This window comes from Leptidea sinapis, chromosome 22 (genome assembly GCF_905404315.1).
Source record: "Leptidea sinapis chromosome 22, ilLepSina1.1, whole genome shotgun sequence".
Lineage (NCBI taxonomy): Eukaryota > Metazoa > Arthropoda > Insecta > Lepidoptera > Pieridae > Leptidea > Leptidea sinapis.
The window spans coordinates 4,110,629-4,128,219 of NC_066286.1; the positions used below are offsets into that span (position 1 = coordinate 4,110,629).

The 17,591-nt window shown below is 38.8% G+C and overlaps 1 protein-coding gene across 1 annotated transcript; it reads left to right on the plus strand.

Annotated features, from left to right (window-relative positions):
• Positions 1-778: 778 nt before the first annotated feature.
• Positions 779-15,808, plus strand: LOC126970769 (ionotropic receptor 75a-like). Its single transcript, XM_050816841.1, has 10 exons — positions 779-881; positions 2,458-2,611; positions 5,719-5,914; positions 6,584-6,756; positions 8,446-8,684; positions 10,395-10,488; positions 11,260-11,447; positions 12,522-12,614; positions 13,675-13,841; positions 15,586-15,808. The coding sequence occupies exons 2-10, from the start codon at positions 2,512-2,514 to the stop codon at positions 15,806-15,808; spliced, it is 1,473 nt and encodes a 490-aa protein (XP_050672798.1). The 5' UTR covers positions 779-881; positions 2,458-2,511.
• The last annotated feature ends 1,783 nt before the right edge of the window (positions 15,809-17,591 follow it).

Below are 17,591 nucleotides of genomic sequence, written 5' to 3' on the forward strand. Positions count from 1 at the left end.
AATTATTAATTTACTTTTTTTTACTTACTCGTTTAAGCCATTTAGTATTTGACGTATGAGTATGTTTGTTGTGATGCAACATACATACTCATTTGCATTTGCATATGTAGTAATTTATATTATTTTTAAATTGCATTAAAAATAAGAACTTGTAATACCTAATCTGTTTTGATAAGAGCAACCTTAGAGTTTCTTGCTCGTTCTTCTCTAAGGAATTCTGCCTTCCGGATGATCTGTATGAAAAAAAATACATTGTTCAAGTGTAATATAATTTATCTACACCCATGCTTTAAATCCTCTATTAAAGATTCTAAAACATTTAGCTAATTGCCAACATTAAAACACCCATTGTCCTAATTGGTGACATCATCCAAACGAGTGTTATAATGAAATTCAGTACAACATTATATCATCCGTTTTCATAATAACACTCCTTTGGGTGATATTTAGTTATTGGCTACTAGGACTGGCTTTTTTAATGTTAGCAGTAAGCTAACTGTTTCAGAATCGTTTATAGAGGATTCATATAATGGGCTACACCCATAAAGTCTTGTATGCAACTGTTGATCACACTCATGTGATACTATAATCAATTCAATCGATAAACCCACATTCGTGTTTTAATACCCCTTATTACACAACAGTTACATAAATTACTTTTACCTATGAAATAAAAAAAATGGTTTTAATGACAACTAACATGGACCACTTTTATTTTTATTAAAGCCAATAAGCTGAAGCTGGCAAATAATTTTCTGAGTATCAAGAATCCAAAGACAATAAAATATATTAGTTCAACGATCACAGAATCAACAAGGTTGCACCACTTGCTCGTCGTGTTCGACGCTAGATGCTCCAATATAGAATTATTTTTACATCAGGTAAGAGATTTGGATTTACTAATAAAGTAACACTTAAAACGCTAACCGAGCCACCAAAAAAAATTAAGGCGACTCCGTAGACGTAAATTTTTTGATAAAATTAGAAGCTAGCTCGACGTAAGAAATTAAAATTGAAACATTTCCGATGAAAACATACTGTAAATTGGACGTAGTTAAAGCAGAAAGGACACAAACCCCACAGAGGCACTTTTGAGATATCGGAATTTGAAGGTTTAGCTCTAAATTCCATTTTAAAATTAGGAATTTCACTACATGACAGATTCGATCGTCAGGAGTACAATGGCATACACTATTTTGACCAAAGTGTGGTTGGAATCCTTTCTGCTTAACTACGACCAATTTAATTAGATTAAAGTACACATTATCTAGCATCAAAAATATTTTTTGGAACGAAGTTCCTTATCGCGCTTTAAGAGAGGGGGCTAGACGGAAAAAATTAAGACCAAAGATTGTAATGACACTTTTATTTGTATAAAAATAATGGACAAGTAACAATTATTGACGTTTGATACATTTCTAAATTACATTGATTGTTTATTTTATTTATTTAGAGCATTGGAAACAAGGACAAAACAACATTGCAATAAACGAATATTTAAATCATATTTAAATAGGTTTATAACTGCAAAATTACATTGACATAAAAGCAAAACATTGTGACGTTTACAGTACCTTTTTGATGTTATTGAAGATAAACTTCTTTGACCATTACGTTGCGCGCACAAGGACATCTAGAAATAAAAGTTTCTAGAAATTTTCTGACGGTTGCGACATTAATTATTTTTTTGGTTTCTTCGTCCATTACTAGGACAGGCAAAGGTTTCAAGCCAATACAGACGTATTCGTTAATATTCAATAATTTATTTCACGATTTTTAAAATATTGTTCTTTCTACAAACGTAGAATAGCACGACGAATAAATAATTTTAAGGATTTGTTTTCTTACGCCAAAGAAGTATAACTTCTTGCGTGCATACATAAGTATACAAACACTTTTTTTTATTTCAGTCAGTGGAAACTGCCCATTTTTTTAAAGTAAATCAGTTTAATTAATATTTTTATAGTAAGGGACTACGTTCCTATCCGGTGTCCCACGACACCACACGGTTTTTTTTCATATTATGTACTTCATAGAATAAAATGTTTGTTTGAATTTTTAAAGATATCTTATAAAAAAAAGAGATCACCAATATGTACCACAATTATCTTATTGAAAACTAAAAAAATAATATATCACAGGAATAAATTAAAACTATATCAATTAAATAATCTTAACAAGTGATATGATTGAAGAAGTATAATGGAAAGTTGTTACATTGAAGTAGGCTTTATACCTTAAATACATAAATATTGTAAAAGCAAAAAGGAATACCCAAAACTTCGCCCAATGAAGCCCATGCGCTACGCCATATTATCGTTTGACGTTGGTCAAATTGACGACCCATATAGCCGAATTGGGGCAAGATAATTTGCGTAAATATGTGTCAATATTATTAAAAAAAATGGATCTATTTCTTCTGAGTAAATATTATAATATTGTAATATGTAATTACAGGCAAATGCTACTAATAAGTTCCGCAGTCCTATTCGTTGGTTTTTTATCGGAACAATGAGAATAATAACAGAAATGTTATTACCCTATAATATTTTAATTGATTCAGAAGTTCTTGTCGCCGACGAAAATGCAACTTCGTTTAATATATTTATCCGTGAGTATTATATCGAAAACGTATTATTTTAAGCCGACTTCAACAACGATGGTCCCAAAATTGATTGTATTTTTCTTAGTTTATTAATATTAATTATATTGTCTAGATTGACTATAAAGTATGTGAAAACGTCGAAGGAAATTGAGTTTAAATTTAACCTTAATTTTGAGCATTGTATGCACACGTGCAAAGTGTCATACAAATCGCGAGTGTAAGACGTAGCTTATCACGCACACTAAAGTATTAAACCGGGTCTGTTTATCGATTGTCTAACAGCTAGAGACTATAAGTGACGTATAAATGATCTAAGGTATTTTAATATGTTTTGTTATCTCAGAGGCTGGTCATTATAAATAGTTTTGGAAATTATTTTTTTATAAGAACATGTTGACACGAGAGTGGGTCAGGGATTGGAAATAATATTCCGCTTATAGGAACGAGTCTTTATTTGCGTTCACTTTTCTGAACGTGCACTTCGACGGTCTGCCGCTGTTCCTCTTGTCGGCGGCGGTACATTTAACGCGTCACACCGCACCGTACACTAAGTCTCTTCTATCTTCTTCCTCCTGGAACACTTCCACTTTTCACAACTTCTTCTTTTCTTCTTCCTTACACTTTCGAGTCAAAACTAGTACTGCCGTAGGCCACGCTTAATACGGCTTATATACCCCCGGATCTGTTCTATTTTCAAAATGATTCTCCCATAACCCATTCCATCTTTAAATTTAAATTGTACTAGAAATTTATTTTAACTATTGTTATCCTGCTTACACATTCTCCATCCTTTTTATTCTGTTCGATTTGATCTAGAACTCACTAGAAATTTCCATTAACTTTACAAAATCCAAAAAATTCCATACACTGGTAGGTGTATCGAACCCGGGTCTACAGCGCGGCGTCTAAAGTAAACGCTTTTCCGCTGAGCTACGAGTACTAACAATGTCTTGAACTTTGACAACTCTCGTCATATACGTCGAAGCGTTGCTACGCAACACTGCCCCTCCCAAGACATGATGGTCCCGATCATCGTTGCTTCCGTAGTACTTGGACACCCGATCGACAGGTACGATTTTCGGGGGACTTCGAGGGGTACGCTGGATCCTGAGAGTCACATCATTTATCCTTGTGATTACTTTGTATAGTCCCTCCCAACTTGGTTGGAGCTTCGGAGACTTACCCTTTCGCCTTACGGGATCGTGTAACCAAATCAGGGTGCCCTCTTCAAAACTAGGAATTCGATCGTAGCGGGTCATCATCCGTTCACTTGCCTTAAGCCTAGTTGTTCTAATTTCCTCGTAGATGTGAACCATCTTGTTCCGTAGCTCATCCACATATTCTGTAATACTTTATTTACTACTTTTTTTTTTTCGGAGTATCCGGTGGACAGCCTGAGAGTAAATCATCTGGCAATTTCAATTCCCTTCCAAAATTGGCGTACGCAGGAGTCACCGTAGTCGTCTCGTGTATTGCGGCTCTATACGACATGAGAAATAGTGGAATGTACTCATCCCAGTTATCCTCATGACTGTCCACTACTTTTGCCAGATACCGCTCCAATGTTTAGTTAAACCTCTCCACCATCTGACTGTGGATGATATGGCATAGTTCTGGTCTTATGGATTCCCAAGATCTTGCAAACTTCTTGAAATACTTGTGACTCGAAGTTCCGCCCTTGATCACTGTGCATCTCCAAAGGCACACCGAATCTGCAGAAAACTTCATTCACCAGCATCGTCGCAAAGGTGACTGCTTCTTGAATCGGTAGAGCCACTTCGTGAAATAATCCATCACCACCGTTATGTAACTGTTTCCAGCTTTGATGACTGGAAACGGCCCGGCTATATCCAGAACTACTCTCCCACGGAGCCCCAACATCATACAACTTCATAGCTCCTCCGCTCCGGGTCTGAGGTCCTGTGACAATGCCACCAGTAAAATCGTTCTTTAAGTTTTGTGAGAGTTCTTCTTATTCCCAAATGTCCACCTGAAGAACCATCGTGATAAGCTCTCACGATCTCGTTCACCTTCTCTTTGGGAACGACCAGTTGTAGATGGCAATCCTTTCCTTGTGGGGTTTCCCATTTTCGGCAGAGCAACCCGTCATGCATCACCGAACTGTTCCACTGTGCCCAGAGACTCTTGGTAGCCGTACTGTGTCTAGCCACTTCTAACCATTTTGGTTTAAGTGATCCACTTGCTAGCCAATGTAAAATTGGTTGAAGATCTTTATCATTTTTCTGAGCTCTCCTCATTGCATCGTTGCTTCAGTTCTCGTCGATCGAATCTGTTCTGATCAGCCGGATAAAAAAATTTCTTTCTCCTCCTGACGCATGCAATGTTTCCATTGCGTCGGACAAAGTCTTCTAGATAAAGCATTTGCGTTTCCATGACTTTTTCCTCCTCGATGCTCGATTTCAAAGTCATACTCTTGAAGTTGCTCAATCCATTTGGCCACTTGTCCTTCCGGATTCTTTAATTCTAGTAACCACTTCAAGGCAGCATGATCAGTCCTTACGAGGAATTTGCGACCCAACAAGTACTTTTTGAAATGTTACGACGACCCTACGAGTTACACAGTAGTTTCTCTCCGGCTTCGATAAAGATTTGCTAAAGTATGCAATTACAACTTCTTGATCGATAGCACTCCACCAATTCCAGTGTTGCTAGCATCAGCATCCGCTATGAATCTTCCCTCCGTGTCAGGATATCCGAGGATAGGTGATTCACATAGTCGTTTCATACATTTCAACTCTAAGAAAGCTTGTTCGCATTCTTCATCCCAGGAAAAGGTTCTTTTCTCCTCCGTCAGTCGATGTAAGGGCTTAGCAACATCGGAAAATCCTTTCACAAAGCGTCGATAATAAGAGCATAGTCCCAAAATTTAAGACACATCCAGTCAGACGCTACAACAAAATGTGTAAAAAAAATATACAACGTTTGACGTCAAGGCGAGCGATGCGTGCTGCTAGCGCCTAGCGCTGGCGTTCTGTTTGTCGATACATGTACCGCGTAGTACAACACGTCTCCGCCTCATAGCGCGGCGTCAGGTTAGCGCACTGACGTGTGCTAAGTACGCGTCCTGTTTGACAAAGGCTGAATATTTTTAGTTTACAAAATCCAAGCTGAGAATAATCACTGGAATGTGGAGACATTTGGACACTGGACATCTTCGTATGGGTTATTTATTAATAAGGAAATGTATACGCCTACATCGATGCGACGGAAAAATTTAATGGGAGCTCCTATCAAGTCATCGGTGGTTGCCACCGAAGACCGAACCAGAAATGAGATTATGAGTCTACGGTATAATATTTCCTAAAAATTACTTAGCAGCTTTTATTAAGAAGTTGGATTATAATTAGATAGTTTTGCATGGAGTAGAACGGTTATCATCTAAATAATTTTTGACGCGTTTCTTTTGTTTGAAATCTAACGTGATTTAGATCTGCGGTCTTTCTTTTAGTTAACAGCCATTTTCAATAACCTATCTCTAGTTACGGATAAATTAATGTCCAAAATCCATAGCTATGTCCAATATAGGTTAGATGTTAGACGATAGGTTATTGAAATGTAAGTAAGCGTATAAGGATAGATTTGTCTGCCTCTAGTAAGTTAAACTAAGGATAGGTAGGTTATTGAAAACGGCCATAAGTCAAAAGACTAACCGCTAGTTGCAGAAAGCATCCTTAAAGTTAATGTTTCATGAAATATAATGCCGTCACTTTATTTTTCATTTTAACAGTCAAAGATAGCATTTGATAATGAAACATGAACTGTATGGATGCTTTCTGCTACTAGCGGTGAAAGTTTACTTTTAAATTTTTGGCTTCACTTGGCGCATTACAAAAATTATCTGAGTTCTTCGACTTCGACACCCTGTATAATGATATTTAAATGAATGTTACTTAACAAAATTATACGGAGAGCATCAAAATCATTAGTTGTATTTAATACCTACAATATAATTTACAGGAATATCTTCCAAGATCCTGTATCCAGAGTAAACTATCGCCAGCTTAGTCCAATTCATGACTTCATGAATGCTACAAGGGTTACACTGTTCACAAAAACATGGGGTTATATTTTGAATGGTTCATACAACGGTATGGTCGGGGATTTGACGACTGGAAATGCTGATCTTGCCGGTGATAACATTTAAATATTTAACTATGTACCACATCCGTAACACAAAAGGACTCTGTTGCACTTAGCAGTTACTGGTGCATTTTAATTGAATGAGCCTTATTTTTACTCGAATGTCGAGCGAGACATATAAAGCTTAACATTGCAGTCAAGCCTGTAATTACTATGTTTTTATTAAGATTTGGTGATTAAAATACAATTAAATCCTAGAATATTTTGTGCGCTCTACTTGTGCTAGCACGCCTACCCACAGTTCCCATTTAAAAAATGTATGTAAGGTTGGAAACGTGTGCCCATACTGTGCCTAAGTTTAAATTATATATTCAAGACCTAATACTTTTAAGAGGCGTAGGATCTTCAGAAGGCTTAGCAGAGGATGTGCCTCTTCCTGATTCTGGCAATGGCGTCGCATTCCAGTATTTGATATGGTCTTCAGTGGGCTTCACAGCAGAATCTGTACGTGTTTGATTCACTAAGACACATTCTGTGCCAATTCAGCTTGCAAAGGCCAGAGAAGAACCCCGTGAGCGCTCTCAGTTGTTTCCTGTCCAAATTTATGCATTGTTTGGCACGCTTATGTTGATAGTTGCCTAGGAGCAGCTTAGCTTCCCGATGGTCTGGTCATATAATGACTATAGTCAACAATGTGACGTATTTTGCAGACGGTGCGCGACAAAAGACAGTGGTCCCTTTGTTATCGAATATCAATACGGTTTTACGTATTTGCAGCAATGTGCAGAATGGTATAAATCCCCCCACGAACAATCAGTAAACTATGGTTCGTAGGGTCTACTGTTACTCGACTCCTTTTAGCACAGCAATTTTTTGACGTTTTGCAACCGATTGCGTCCTGATAAGAAATGAGGTTTGAGGATACACTTACAATATGTCAGTGTAAAGCGTGCAAGAGAGAAGAACCTCTATAACAAAAATAAAGCAAGTTAGAAAAGGAAAGCTATTGTTACTGTATCTTATTTTTAATGACAAGTTGTAAGCCACGGTTGGCATTGGCTTCTTAGTATTTTGAATAGCCCCTAGCTCGTGCATACATTGACAAATCCGTAGACAAATCAAAAATGGCAATATATTATAGGGCTGAGACTGAGACTATGGAAGACTTAAGCCATATGCTCGATGGCCTCAATACAGCTTCCCAAGGAGTAGGTCTCAAAAGATAGTTCGACGGACAGATGGCCGTTAGGGCAGTAAAGTTCTCGAACGGCGACCAAGTACCGGAAGACGCAGTGTTGGTTGGCCTCCCACAAGATGGACCGACGATCTGGTCAAGATCGCCGGAATACGTTGGACGAGGGCAGTGCAGGTGCGATCGTCGTGGAAGTCTTTGGGGGGGCGTCTTTGTCCACCAGTGAGCGTCTTCCGGCTGATGAAGAAGAAGAGATGGGTCTGAGACATAAGTTTCCGAATAGGTGGTAGTTTTTCACGTTCAATAAGTGGTTCAAAATCTTATTCTAAATAAAATATGGAAATTTGAATTTATCACACTGCTATTGCGTTGCGGTTACTTGTTACTTTAGGCAAAGAATATAATATAAGGTAATTCTTAATATAAGGTAATAATTAATTACTTTAGGACAGGTAATATATTGGCACGTTGAATTTGTTACCCTCCATAAATCTCAATCCCTTACTTCCTTATGACGATTGCATAACTTTTTTTTGTAATTTTTCAGGTACCATGATATACATGAACAAGCCAAGATTAGACGTTCTCGATTTTCTGTCATATCCATCACCACCTTTAACAAAGTTTGTATTTCGCCAACCCTCCCTTTCATATCAGAATAATCTTTTCATTCTGCCCTTCAAGCCCGTAGTTTGGCTGTGCATTGCTGCTCTTACCGTATTATTATCAGTTTTAATTTACATAAATACATATTGGGAATGTGTCAAACAAGATAAGAAAAGAAAGGTTTGTATATTATTTTATTGATAAAGCATGCATTTTAAATAATTATGTAGGTATAATCATAGACATTCAATAAACTACATCATCATCATCAGCCGGAAGACGTCCACTGCTGGACAAAGGCCTTCTCCAAAGATTTCCACGACGATTGGTCCTGCGCTGCCCTCATCCAACGTGTTCCGGCGATCTCAAGATCGGCCATTGGCGAGCTCGTCGGTCCATCTTGTGGACCTACCGACACTGCGTCTTCCGCTACGTGGTCGCCATTCGTGGTCTTTACTGCCCCAACTGTCCGTCGAGCTATGTGCCCTGCCAACTGCCACTTCAGTTTCGCAATCATTTGGACTATGCTGGTAGCTTTGGTTCTCCTACTAATAAACTATATAGCTACAAACAAAGTATGCGAGAGAGAAGAATATCTCTAACGAAGATACAGTAAGATAGAAAAGAAAAGCGAATCTATTGTAACTGTAACCGATTTCGGCCGAGAGGTCGTCAAACGATCAGACAGGCTTGGATTTAGTTCCTTAGTATTTTGAATATTAAAATAGCCTTACGCAGAAATTTTGTAAATGAAAATTGTTTAGCATTATCAGGTCCAGTGGGAGGCTCCTTTGCACAGAATGCCGGCCTTGAAGCAGTAATGTGTAAATATTACTGTGTTTCGGTCTGAAAGGCGCCGTAGCTAGTGAAATTACTGAGCAAATGAGACTTAACATCTTATGTCTCAAGCGCTAGGGCCGCTCACAGTATTTTGAGTTTTTCAAGAATCCTGAGCGGCACTGCATTATAATGGGCAGGGCGTATCAATTACCATCAGTTTAACGTCGCGCACGTCTCGTCCTGTATTAGCATAAAAAGAAGAATGGTCGTCTGTATGCCTTACAACGAAACATACCATAAAGTTACACCTGAGAACAATCCAAAAATATGCAAAATGTTGACTATATCGCTGACAACACTGTTAATACAAAGGTAATACTGAAGTTTTCCGAATGTCAAGCAGCCTTGTAAATAAACGCGGGAAACGTCCGAATAAACCGATCGTAAGCAAAATGTCTATTTGTAAGCATATTGCTTTCTTGGTTTATTCTCAGGTATAAGTTATAACAGCTTTACGTCAATTTTATTTGTAAGGCCGTATGAGTATAATGATATGCTATGACATAATGAAATAGGTAATGTAAAAAAAATTATATTACACTAATCTGTAGCCAATAGTTTAAGCGGCTCGTCCCTTTCTCAATTTGCGACTATTATTCTTCTTCTTCGTCGGATTACTCTTGACAGAGCAGTCGTGTTCACGTCGAACGACGAACGATTCTACGCCAGTTATCCCTGGCTGTTGCTTCTCTGGCGCATGTGTTGAGGGGAGTATTGGTTAGGGCTTTGATCTGGTCTGTCCAGCGCATAGGGGAGCGTCCTCTTGACCTACTGCCGTTGACCATTCTCTGAACAACAAGTCTCTCTATGGCATGCTCTCCACGTCGCGTGATATGTCCGAAGTATCTGAGGATACGGGCTCTGACTATAGATGAAAGCCGTTCTTTCATCTTGAGCTCTTCAAGTATCGAGACGTTTGTGCGGCGTTGTGTCCAAGATACTCGTAGCATTCGTCTCCAACACCACATTTCTAGTGCGTCAATCCTTTGTCTCTCTCGTTCTTTGACTTCGTGCTACTATTATACTAAAACGCATAAATATAATTTCCAGTTTGATCAAACAGCTTTAAATCCTGACATTAGTGAGATCATAATTATGGTGATAAGTGCTATATCTCAACAAGGGACCATTACAGAACTGAAAGGTTAGATGACGTAGGATTTATTCATAATTTTGCTGTACTTATGTATTTGTATAATTAATTGGATTTTCAGTAAAATAATATAATTATAAATAATATAATCAACAGATATATTATAAATACTTATAATGTGCAGCTTGCTTGAAAAATAGTTCTAAGCCATTTAGTTAAAATTTAGGGTTAAGGTATATATTATGGTCGGGAGAATATTGTATTTACTCCGAGAATCGACGAATGACGTGTCATTGACCTTATTTACCAGTGGTAGGCTGCTTTGCACCGGATGCCAGCTAGATTATGGGTACCACAACGGCATCTATTTCTGCCGAGTAGCAGTAATGTGTAAGCATTACTGTGTTTCGGTCTGAAGGGCGCCGTAGCTAGTAAAATTACTGGACAAATGAGACTTGATATCTTATGTCTCAAGGTGGCGAGCGCAGTAGTAGTGCCACTTAGAATTTTTGTGTTTTTCAATAATCTTGAGCGGCGTTGCATTGTAATGGGCAGGGCGTATCAATTACCATCAGCTGAACGTCCTGCTCGTCTCGTCCCTTATTTTCAGAAAAACCTATAGTATATTCGCCAAGAGTTGATGAATATTATGAAAGGTATCGGAATAGCGACTGTTAACTATCGACTCTTAATAATAATATGTATCGCGGACTTCACTTATCGTCGGGTGAACATTGTCTTATGGTACGAGGTTGGCAGCTGTTGTCAAGCGCAAGTTCGCCGACCTCGGGTATAAACACTTAAAAATGTTTTTATTTATAGGGTCTCTGGGAAGATCCGTAATGTTCATTCTGTTCTTCTGTTTTGTGTTAATATACACCTCGTATTCTGCGAACATTGTGGCTCTATTGCAATCCAAATCTAACCAGATTAGGACATTGTCGGACTTGTTAAATTCTAGACTAGAACTGGGTGCGGAGGAAAATGTGTATAATCGTTATTTTTTCTCGGTGAGTATATAATGCTTATTATATTTTTATTTATTTTTTGATGACTCAAATAGCCCAGTGATCAGTGACTCTGCCCACTGAGCTAGACGTCCCGGGTTCGAATCCTTGTAGGAGCAATGATTTCTATTATGAGTATCGATGGTTGTTTCCGAGTCATGGACGTTTTATATGTATTTATGTATGTTTCAGTAAGTATATATTAAATATATCATTGTCTTGCACGCATAGTTATGCCTAGTCAAAACTGGGAATCCAATTTTTCGCCAAGGAAACATAATTTGTGTATTAAAAAGATTGTCAAGTGACGAAGAAACGAAGAAATGAAGAAGTGATAAGAAATAGTGAGATAAGGAAACGTTGTGGTCTGAGAGAAGTATGCTGAGATGGTTTGGCCATGTCGAGAGAATGAATGAAGAATGATTGACGAAGAAAATGTATAAGGCCAGTGTGAATGAAAGTGTTGGAAGGGGTAGAACTAGGCGGACGTTTCCAGATCAAATCAGCCCCTATAAGTGTATGCTAGGAGTATAGCAGGGCATTTATAATAGTTGTGTAGCATTGATCATTATTATTATTGTGGGAAGATATTGGTAGTAGGAGAATAGTCATTAACAGAGAGAGTTGTCACACTAAAACAGCAGAGCTTGCAGAGCAAGCGTGTCAGCCATTAAATTGGCATAGCGACATCCCATTCTGCACGGACGCATGCCAAGAATGGGAAGATATTAGTAGAATTGTTTACAAATAGACAGGCTTATGATTGGTTTATTCGTTTCATATCACGTTTACCGTGTTAATTTGCAAGGCTTCCTGACTTTCTGAAAACGTCAGAATCATTATATTGACAGTGTTGTGAGCGGTATAGTCAACCTCATGCATATTTTTCGTTTATTCTCAAGTATAACTTTATACCAAGTTTATTTGTAAGGCCGTAAGACTTTATTAAGATACCTTACCTTTGTCACGTAGATAATTACATGAAGTAATTTTAAATTGGAGTAACTTTACGTTGTGTATCTATGTTAGACTGATTGTCTCAGTAACCAGTGTTTTAGTCTTTCAATATATTTTCAGACGGCAGCAGATCCTGTTAGAAAGGCAATATACGAAAGGAAAGTAAAATCTAATTTCCTTACATTAGAAGAAGGAGTTATAAGAATGCAAACGGTTATTAATTTTCCTAATTCGTTATAACAAATATATATATGTAAATATAATTTTATTGGTGTGTCACCTGGTGTAAAGTTATCAATATCGCCCAAATTCTCCTGCACCAGAGGAATATCAGAAGTTTTGCCAGTCTTTAAGAAAATTGTACGCGCTTATTTTGATGGTACCCCTGTCATATCGTCCTTGAAACATCGCACAAGAAAACTCATTTCATAGCTAAGTCAGTTTTACCAGTGGGAGGCTCCTATGCACAGGATGCCGGCTAGATTATGGGTACCACAACGGCGTTTATATCTGCCGTGAAGTAGTAATGTGTAGACATTACAGTGTTTTGTTCTGAAGGGCGCCGTAGCTAGTGAAATTACTGGGCAATTGAGACTGAACATCTTATTTCTCAAGGTGACGAGCGCAATTGTAGTGCCGCTCAGAAGTTTTGGGTTTTTCAAGAATCCTGAGCGGCACTAGATTGTAATGGGTAGGGCGAATCAATTACCATCAACTGAACTTACTGTTCGTCTCGTTCCTTATTTTCATTAATAAACAAATAAGGGCAAGCTCTTTGAAAAGTGAACGCGCTTTTCTTGATGGTACCCATGTCGTTTCGTCCTTGAAACATCACACAAGGAAACTCATTTCATGGCTTAGTCATGTAGTACATATTTATACCTATCTACAAACATATTATGTAAGACAGTACTGTAGGTATACAGTATGGTTGGTATGATCCAAACACAACCAACATATTTTGTCGTTTGGATAATTTTAAAAGAAACAATAAACTCGTCACCAATCGACAAGTGCGCCACTGCGGTATTCAAATTTTACGAGCTTTCGTCTGTAGCAAACAGGCAGTATTAAAGTTGACTCAGGGGCGTCCATACCAAACAGGCAATTAGGCAGTGCCTAACTCGTTAAGAACCTAAATAATTATAGCACTAGTGTTAAAATTGTTTTGCTAGAAAGCCAATGCACGCCCCTGGGTTGAGTGTTATGACATTGCATATTTTTATTTCTTTATGGCTCGAACCGTTAATTTAAAATAATTTATATTTTTCAGACCCCTTTTGCATTTCATATTAATGTTGGCGTAGGATACAGAATGGTTGAAAAGCATTTTCAGGAACATGAAAAATGTGGTCTTCAAGAAATCCAATTTATTCCACAAAATAAAGCATGGCAAACGTGTCGTGTCAACACTCCGTATAAAGAAATTTTTAAGATCGGGTAAAAAGTCTTCATTTATTTTACTATGCTGTTTTAAATTTATTAGTAAAAGTCCATCACGTGACTTATAAGCAAATTAAAAACGCCGCCCACATTTCCTGGAACACCGGAGGAATCACAAAAGCTTTGCTAGCTTTTAAGGAAATATCCGGATGACCGAGCCTCGCTTGGATTTTTAAAAATGTACAAAACTTGAACAAAAAAAACTAATAGGCCATATTTTGGCATTGTTTTTAGGCGACATGATTTGCTTCTATGTACAGAATGTCATTGGTCACTACGCTTATCTTTATATTAAGCCTGACAGTAAGCCTGGATATAGCGAACGCCTTTGATCGTGTATGGCACAATCATGTATCGGTTCTCTGAAAAATTCCATCATTTGGGCTTCCCGAGAGCTTATGCAAGTGGACCTCCAGCTTCCTCACTAGGCGCAGCATATTGGTCATTATCAACGGTTATTGCTCGAATCCCAAGCCCGTAAACGCTGGAGTGCCCCAAGGCTGTGTGCTATCTCCCACACTGTTTCTTCTGCATATCAATGATATGTTGGACACCTCCTGATTCTGTCGATAATGACCTGTATGCTGCGCCTAGTAAGAAAGCTGGAGGTCCACTTGCATAAGCTCTCGGGAAGCCCAGACGACAACACGGGCGATGCCGTATCACGGGCCATGCATCTCTCTAGAGAAATCGTCGATCAATGCCGTAAGAAACTTGTATCTTCTATCGAGTCCTCTTTTGAGAAGCTCTCGGAATGGGGTTAATTAAACCTTGTCCAATTCAACTCCCAGAATACTCAAGTTTGCGCATTTACCACTAAAAACACCCTATTTGTCGTATCACCGCTCTTCGACAACACTTTTCTAACCGCCTCGCCTAGTATCGGAATTCTGGGTTTCGAAATCTCGATCGATTGCCAATTCCACGGCCATCTGTAGAGCAAAGCCAAATTGGCTTCGACGAAACTGGGCGTCATGAATAGAGCACGGCAATACTTCAAGCCAGCCCACATTATAGCGCTGTACAAAGCGCAGGTCCGGCCACATATGGAGCATTGATGTCATATCTGGTCTGGCGCACCCCAGTATCAGCTCGATTCATTAGACAGCGTGCAACGCAGAGCAGCTCGAATTGTCGGGGACCCAGTGCTCTGTGAACGGCTGGATCACTTGGCGTTGCGTAGAGACATCGCTTCATTGTGTGTCTTTTACCGCATTTATCACGGGGAGTGTTCCGAAGAGCTGTTTCACTTGATTCCTGCCGCCGAATTCCATCTTCGCACAACACGCCACAAGTTAGGAATCGAACGAAATCCATTACGTTATTCGGATTACTTTTTATCCAATGGCAATACTAATTGAAATAGTATTAATTATAATACTATTTCAAACTTAGACAAATCGCCTTTCGCCACAAATTAGGATATCATCCTCACCGTCTGGATGTGTGGCGGTCCTCCACAGTGCGGTTTTCAAGGAGCTTTCTTCCACGTACTACAAAGCTGTGGAATGAACTTCCTTGTGTGGTATTTCCGGGACGATACGACGTGGGTACCTTAAAAACGGCGCGTAAACCTTCCTTTAAGAGGCCGGCCTTTTATTCCTCTATCAATCCTCTGGTGTTGCAAGAGAATGTGGGTGGTGGTGATCACTTAACATCAGATGACCCGTGCGCTCGTATGATTCTTTTCCATAAAAAAAGAGTTTTATGTTATAAATGACAACATAATATAAATTTTCAGACTATATAGAAACCAAGAACATGGGTTCAATGACCGCGAGAATCGACTCATCTACGGCAAGAAACCTTCGTGTGCCTTCACCGGGAGTAGCTTCGACTCAGTTAACATGATTGACTTTTATCCCGTACTTCTACTCTTCACATACGGATTCATAATAGCTATCATGATATTATTTCTTGAGTTGTTATATAAGTATCGTATGACAGAAAAGGAGTTAAACTAAATGAATTACAGTGCTTCACTAGATTTATCTGTCTACTTATTTATATGTCGCATGTGTTTAAAAAATAATGCACATGAGACTTAAAAATTACATCATTTAAGATTAATGCACATGTTTTGTTGGCTGTTCTGTGGATAAACTTCAAGGAACCACTAAGTGGTAAAATTATACATTTTGTGATATTAAATTGTATTATAATTCAATTAATTCAATAAGAAGCGACCTCCTCCGATGTTTAGCGGTGCTTAGAAATGTTGATGCATCCCTCTGCGTAACTCGAGACGTATTCCAAGGAAGGCTAAGTTGGTAAAGGCGCGCGGACGGAACCCGAGAGGCACATGTTCGAGTCTCATCTCATGAGCCGGAAGACGTCCACTGCTGGACAAAGATCTCCATGATGATTGCCCATGCGCTGCCTCTATTCAATGTATTCCGTGTATATGACATCGCCATGTCTGGTTCTCCGCTGCAGTTGGATAGGCTTCGAGATATGATCTTGGAGACTGTGATGATCTATGTTGCTAAAGCCTTTTTGGAATCCGGCTTGTTTGGGAAGCTAGAAGTCGGTTAACCTGAGCACTAGACGATTCGTAATAACCATAGAAAACAGCTTACAAGCTGTATACATACATGGCTCAGAAGTTTTATGGATCTAAACTTCTTTATAAGTTTTATCGCCCTTTTTGAAGAACAGCACTACTGTACTTCTGTGCCATGCTTGCAACTTTTGCCCTCGAGGATGACGGAATTGAATAGCTTCTGGAGGATCTTAACCCGTTTTTATTTTACTAATCTGGTAAAGGTGTCAACCGTCTAGGATATCTTCGGTACCCCAGGTATCCCCAGCCCAGGTTCGGATCGAGTCTCACAGCGTCCATAAATATTAGTACAAATTCAAGTGTATTTGAAGAAAGTTTTTAGGTTTAAAAAACCAGTAGCTGAAATTTAGAAGCAGGCGTAAAATCTAAGCCTGAAATACTAACTGCAACTTTGATGTCTGGCAATGCAAGAAACTTGTTGCCTCGCACAGCCATTTTGTGAATTCAAATTCCAGCTGCAATATTCTCGAACTTACATGACTTAGAAAACTTAAAATGCCACTTGAGATCTGGTATTTCTGATGTCCACAGACATCCTCCTGATCTCTTCAGTCTCGAAGGCTTTCACGTCCCGCCAGGAGTCTCTCGTGCTCGTCTCGTCTCGTGAGGGCTCGTGCATTAATTTTGAACAATCGTCCCCAAGAACACACATTGGGTTTCGCGCGCCATTTCACAGTATGTGTAACACTGACTACTGAGCTAGGGGTCCCGGGTTTGGATCCCGATTGGTACAAACGTTTGTATTGATTAATGTCTGTTTCTGAGCCATGGCTGTTTATGTATTCATGTAAGTTTATTGCTTTCAATATATCGTTTCCTGGCACCGATCGTATAGGCTATGCATAAATTAGGCAATTTGGGGCTAGTATGTGTGAACTTTTCCTATTTCTATATAAGTAAATTATTATTATTATTAAAAAGCGGCCAAGTGCGAGTCGGACTCGCGCATGAAGGGTTCCGTAGCAGCAAGTAACAGATTATAAAAGTTCTTGTAGAGGCCGTTGTAACTTGCACGGTTAAGGTGAGTTACCGTCGATAAGTTTATTGGGACAGAAAAGTCAACGATAGTTACGATTTTAATCTTAAGTAAGAGATAGACTGAATATTGGGAACGGTCGTTAGAGATTAAGGTGGACAAAGAAAGTTTCAGAGAGGATACAACTTAACGAAAAAATAAGAAGAGG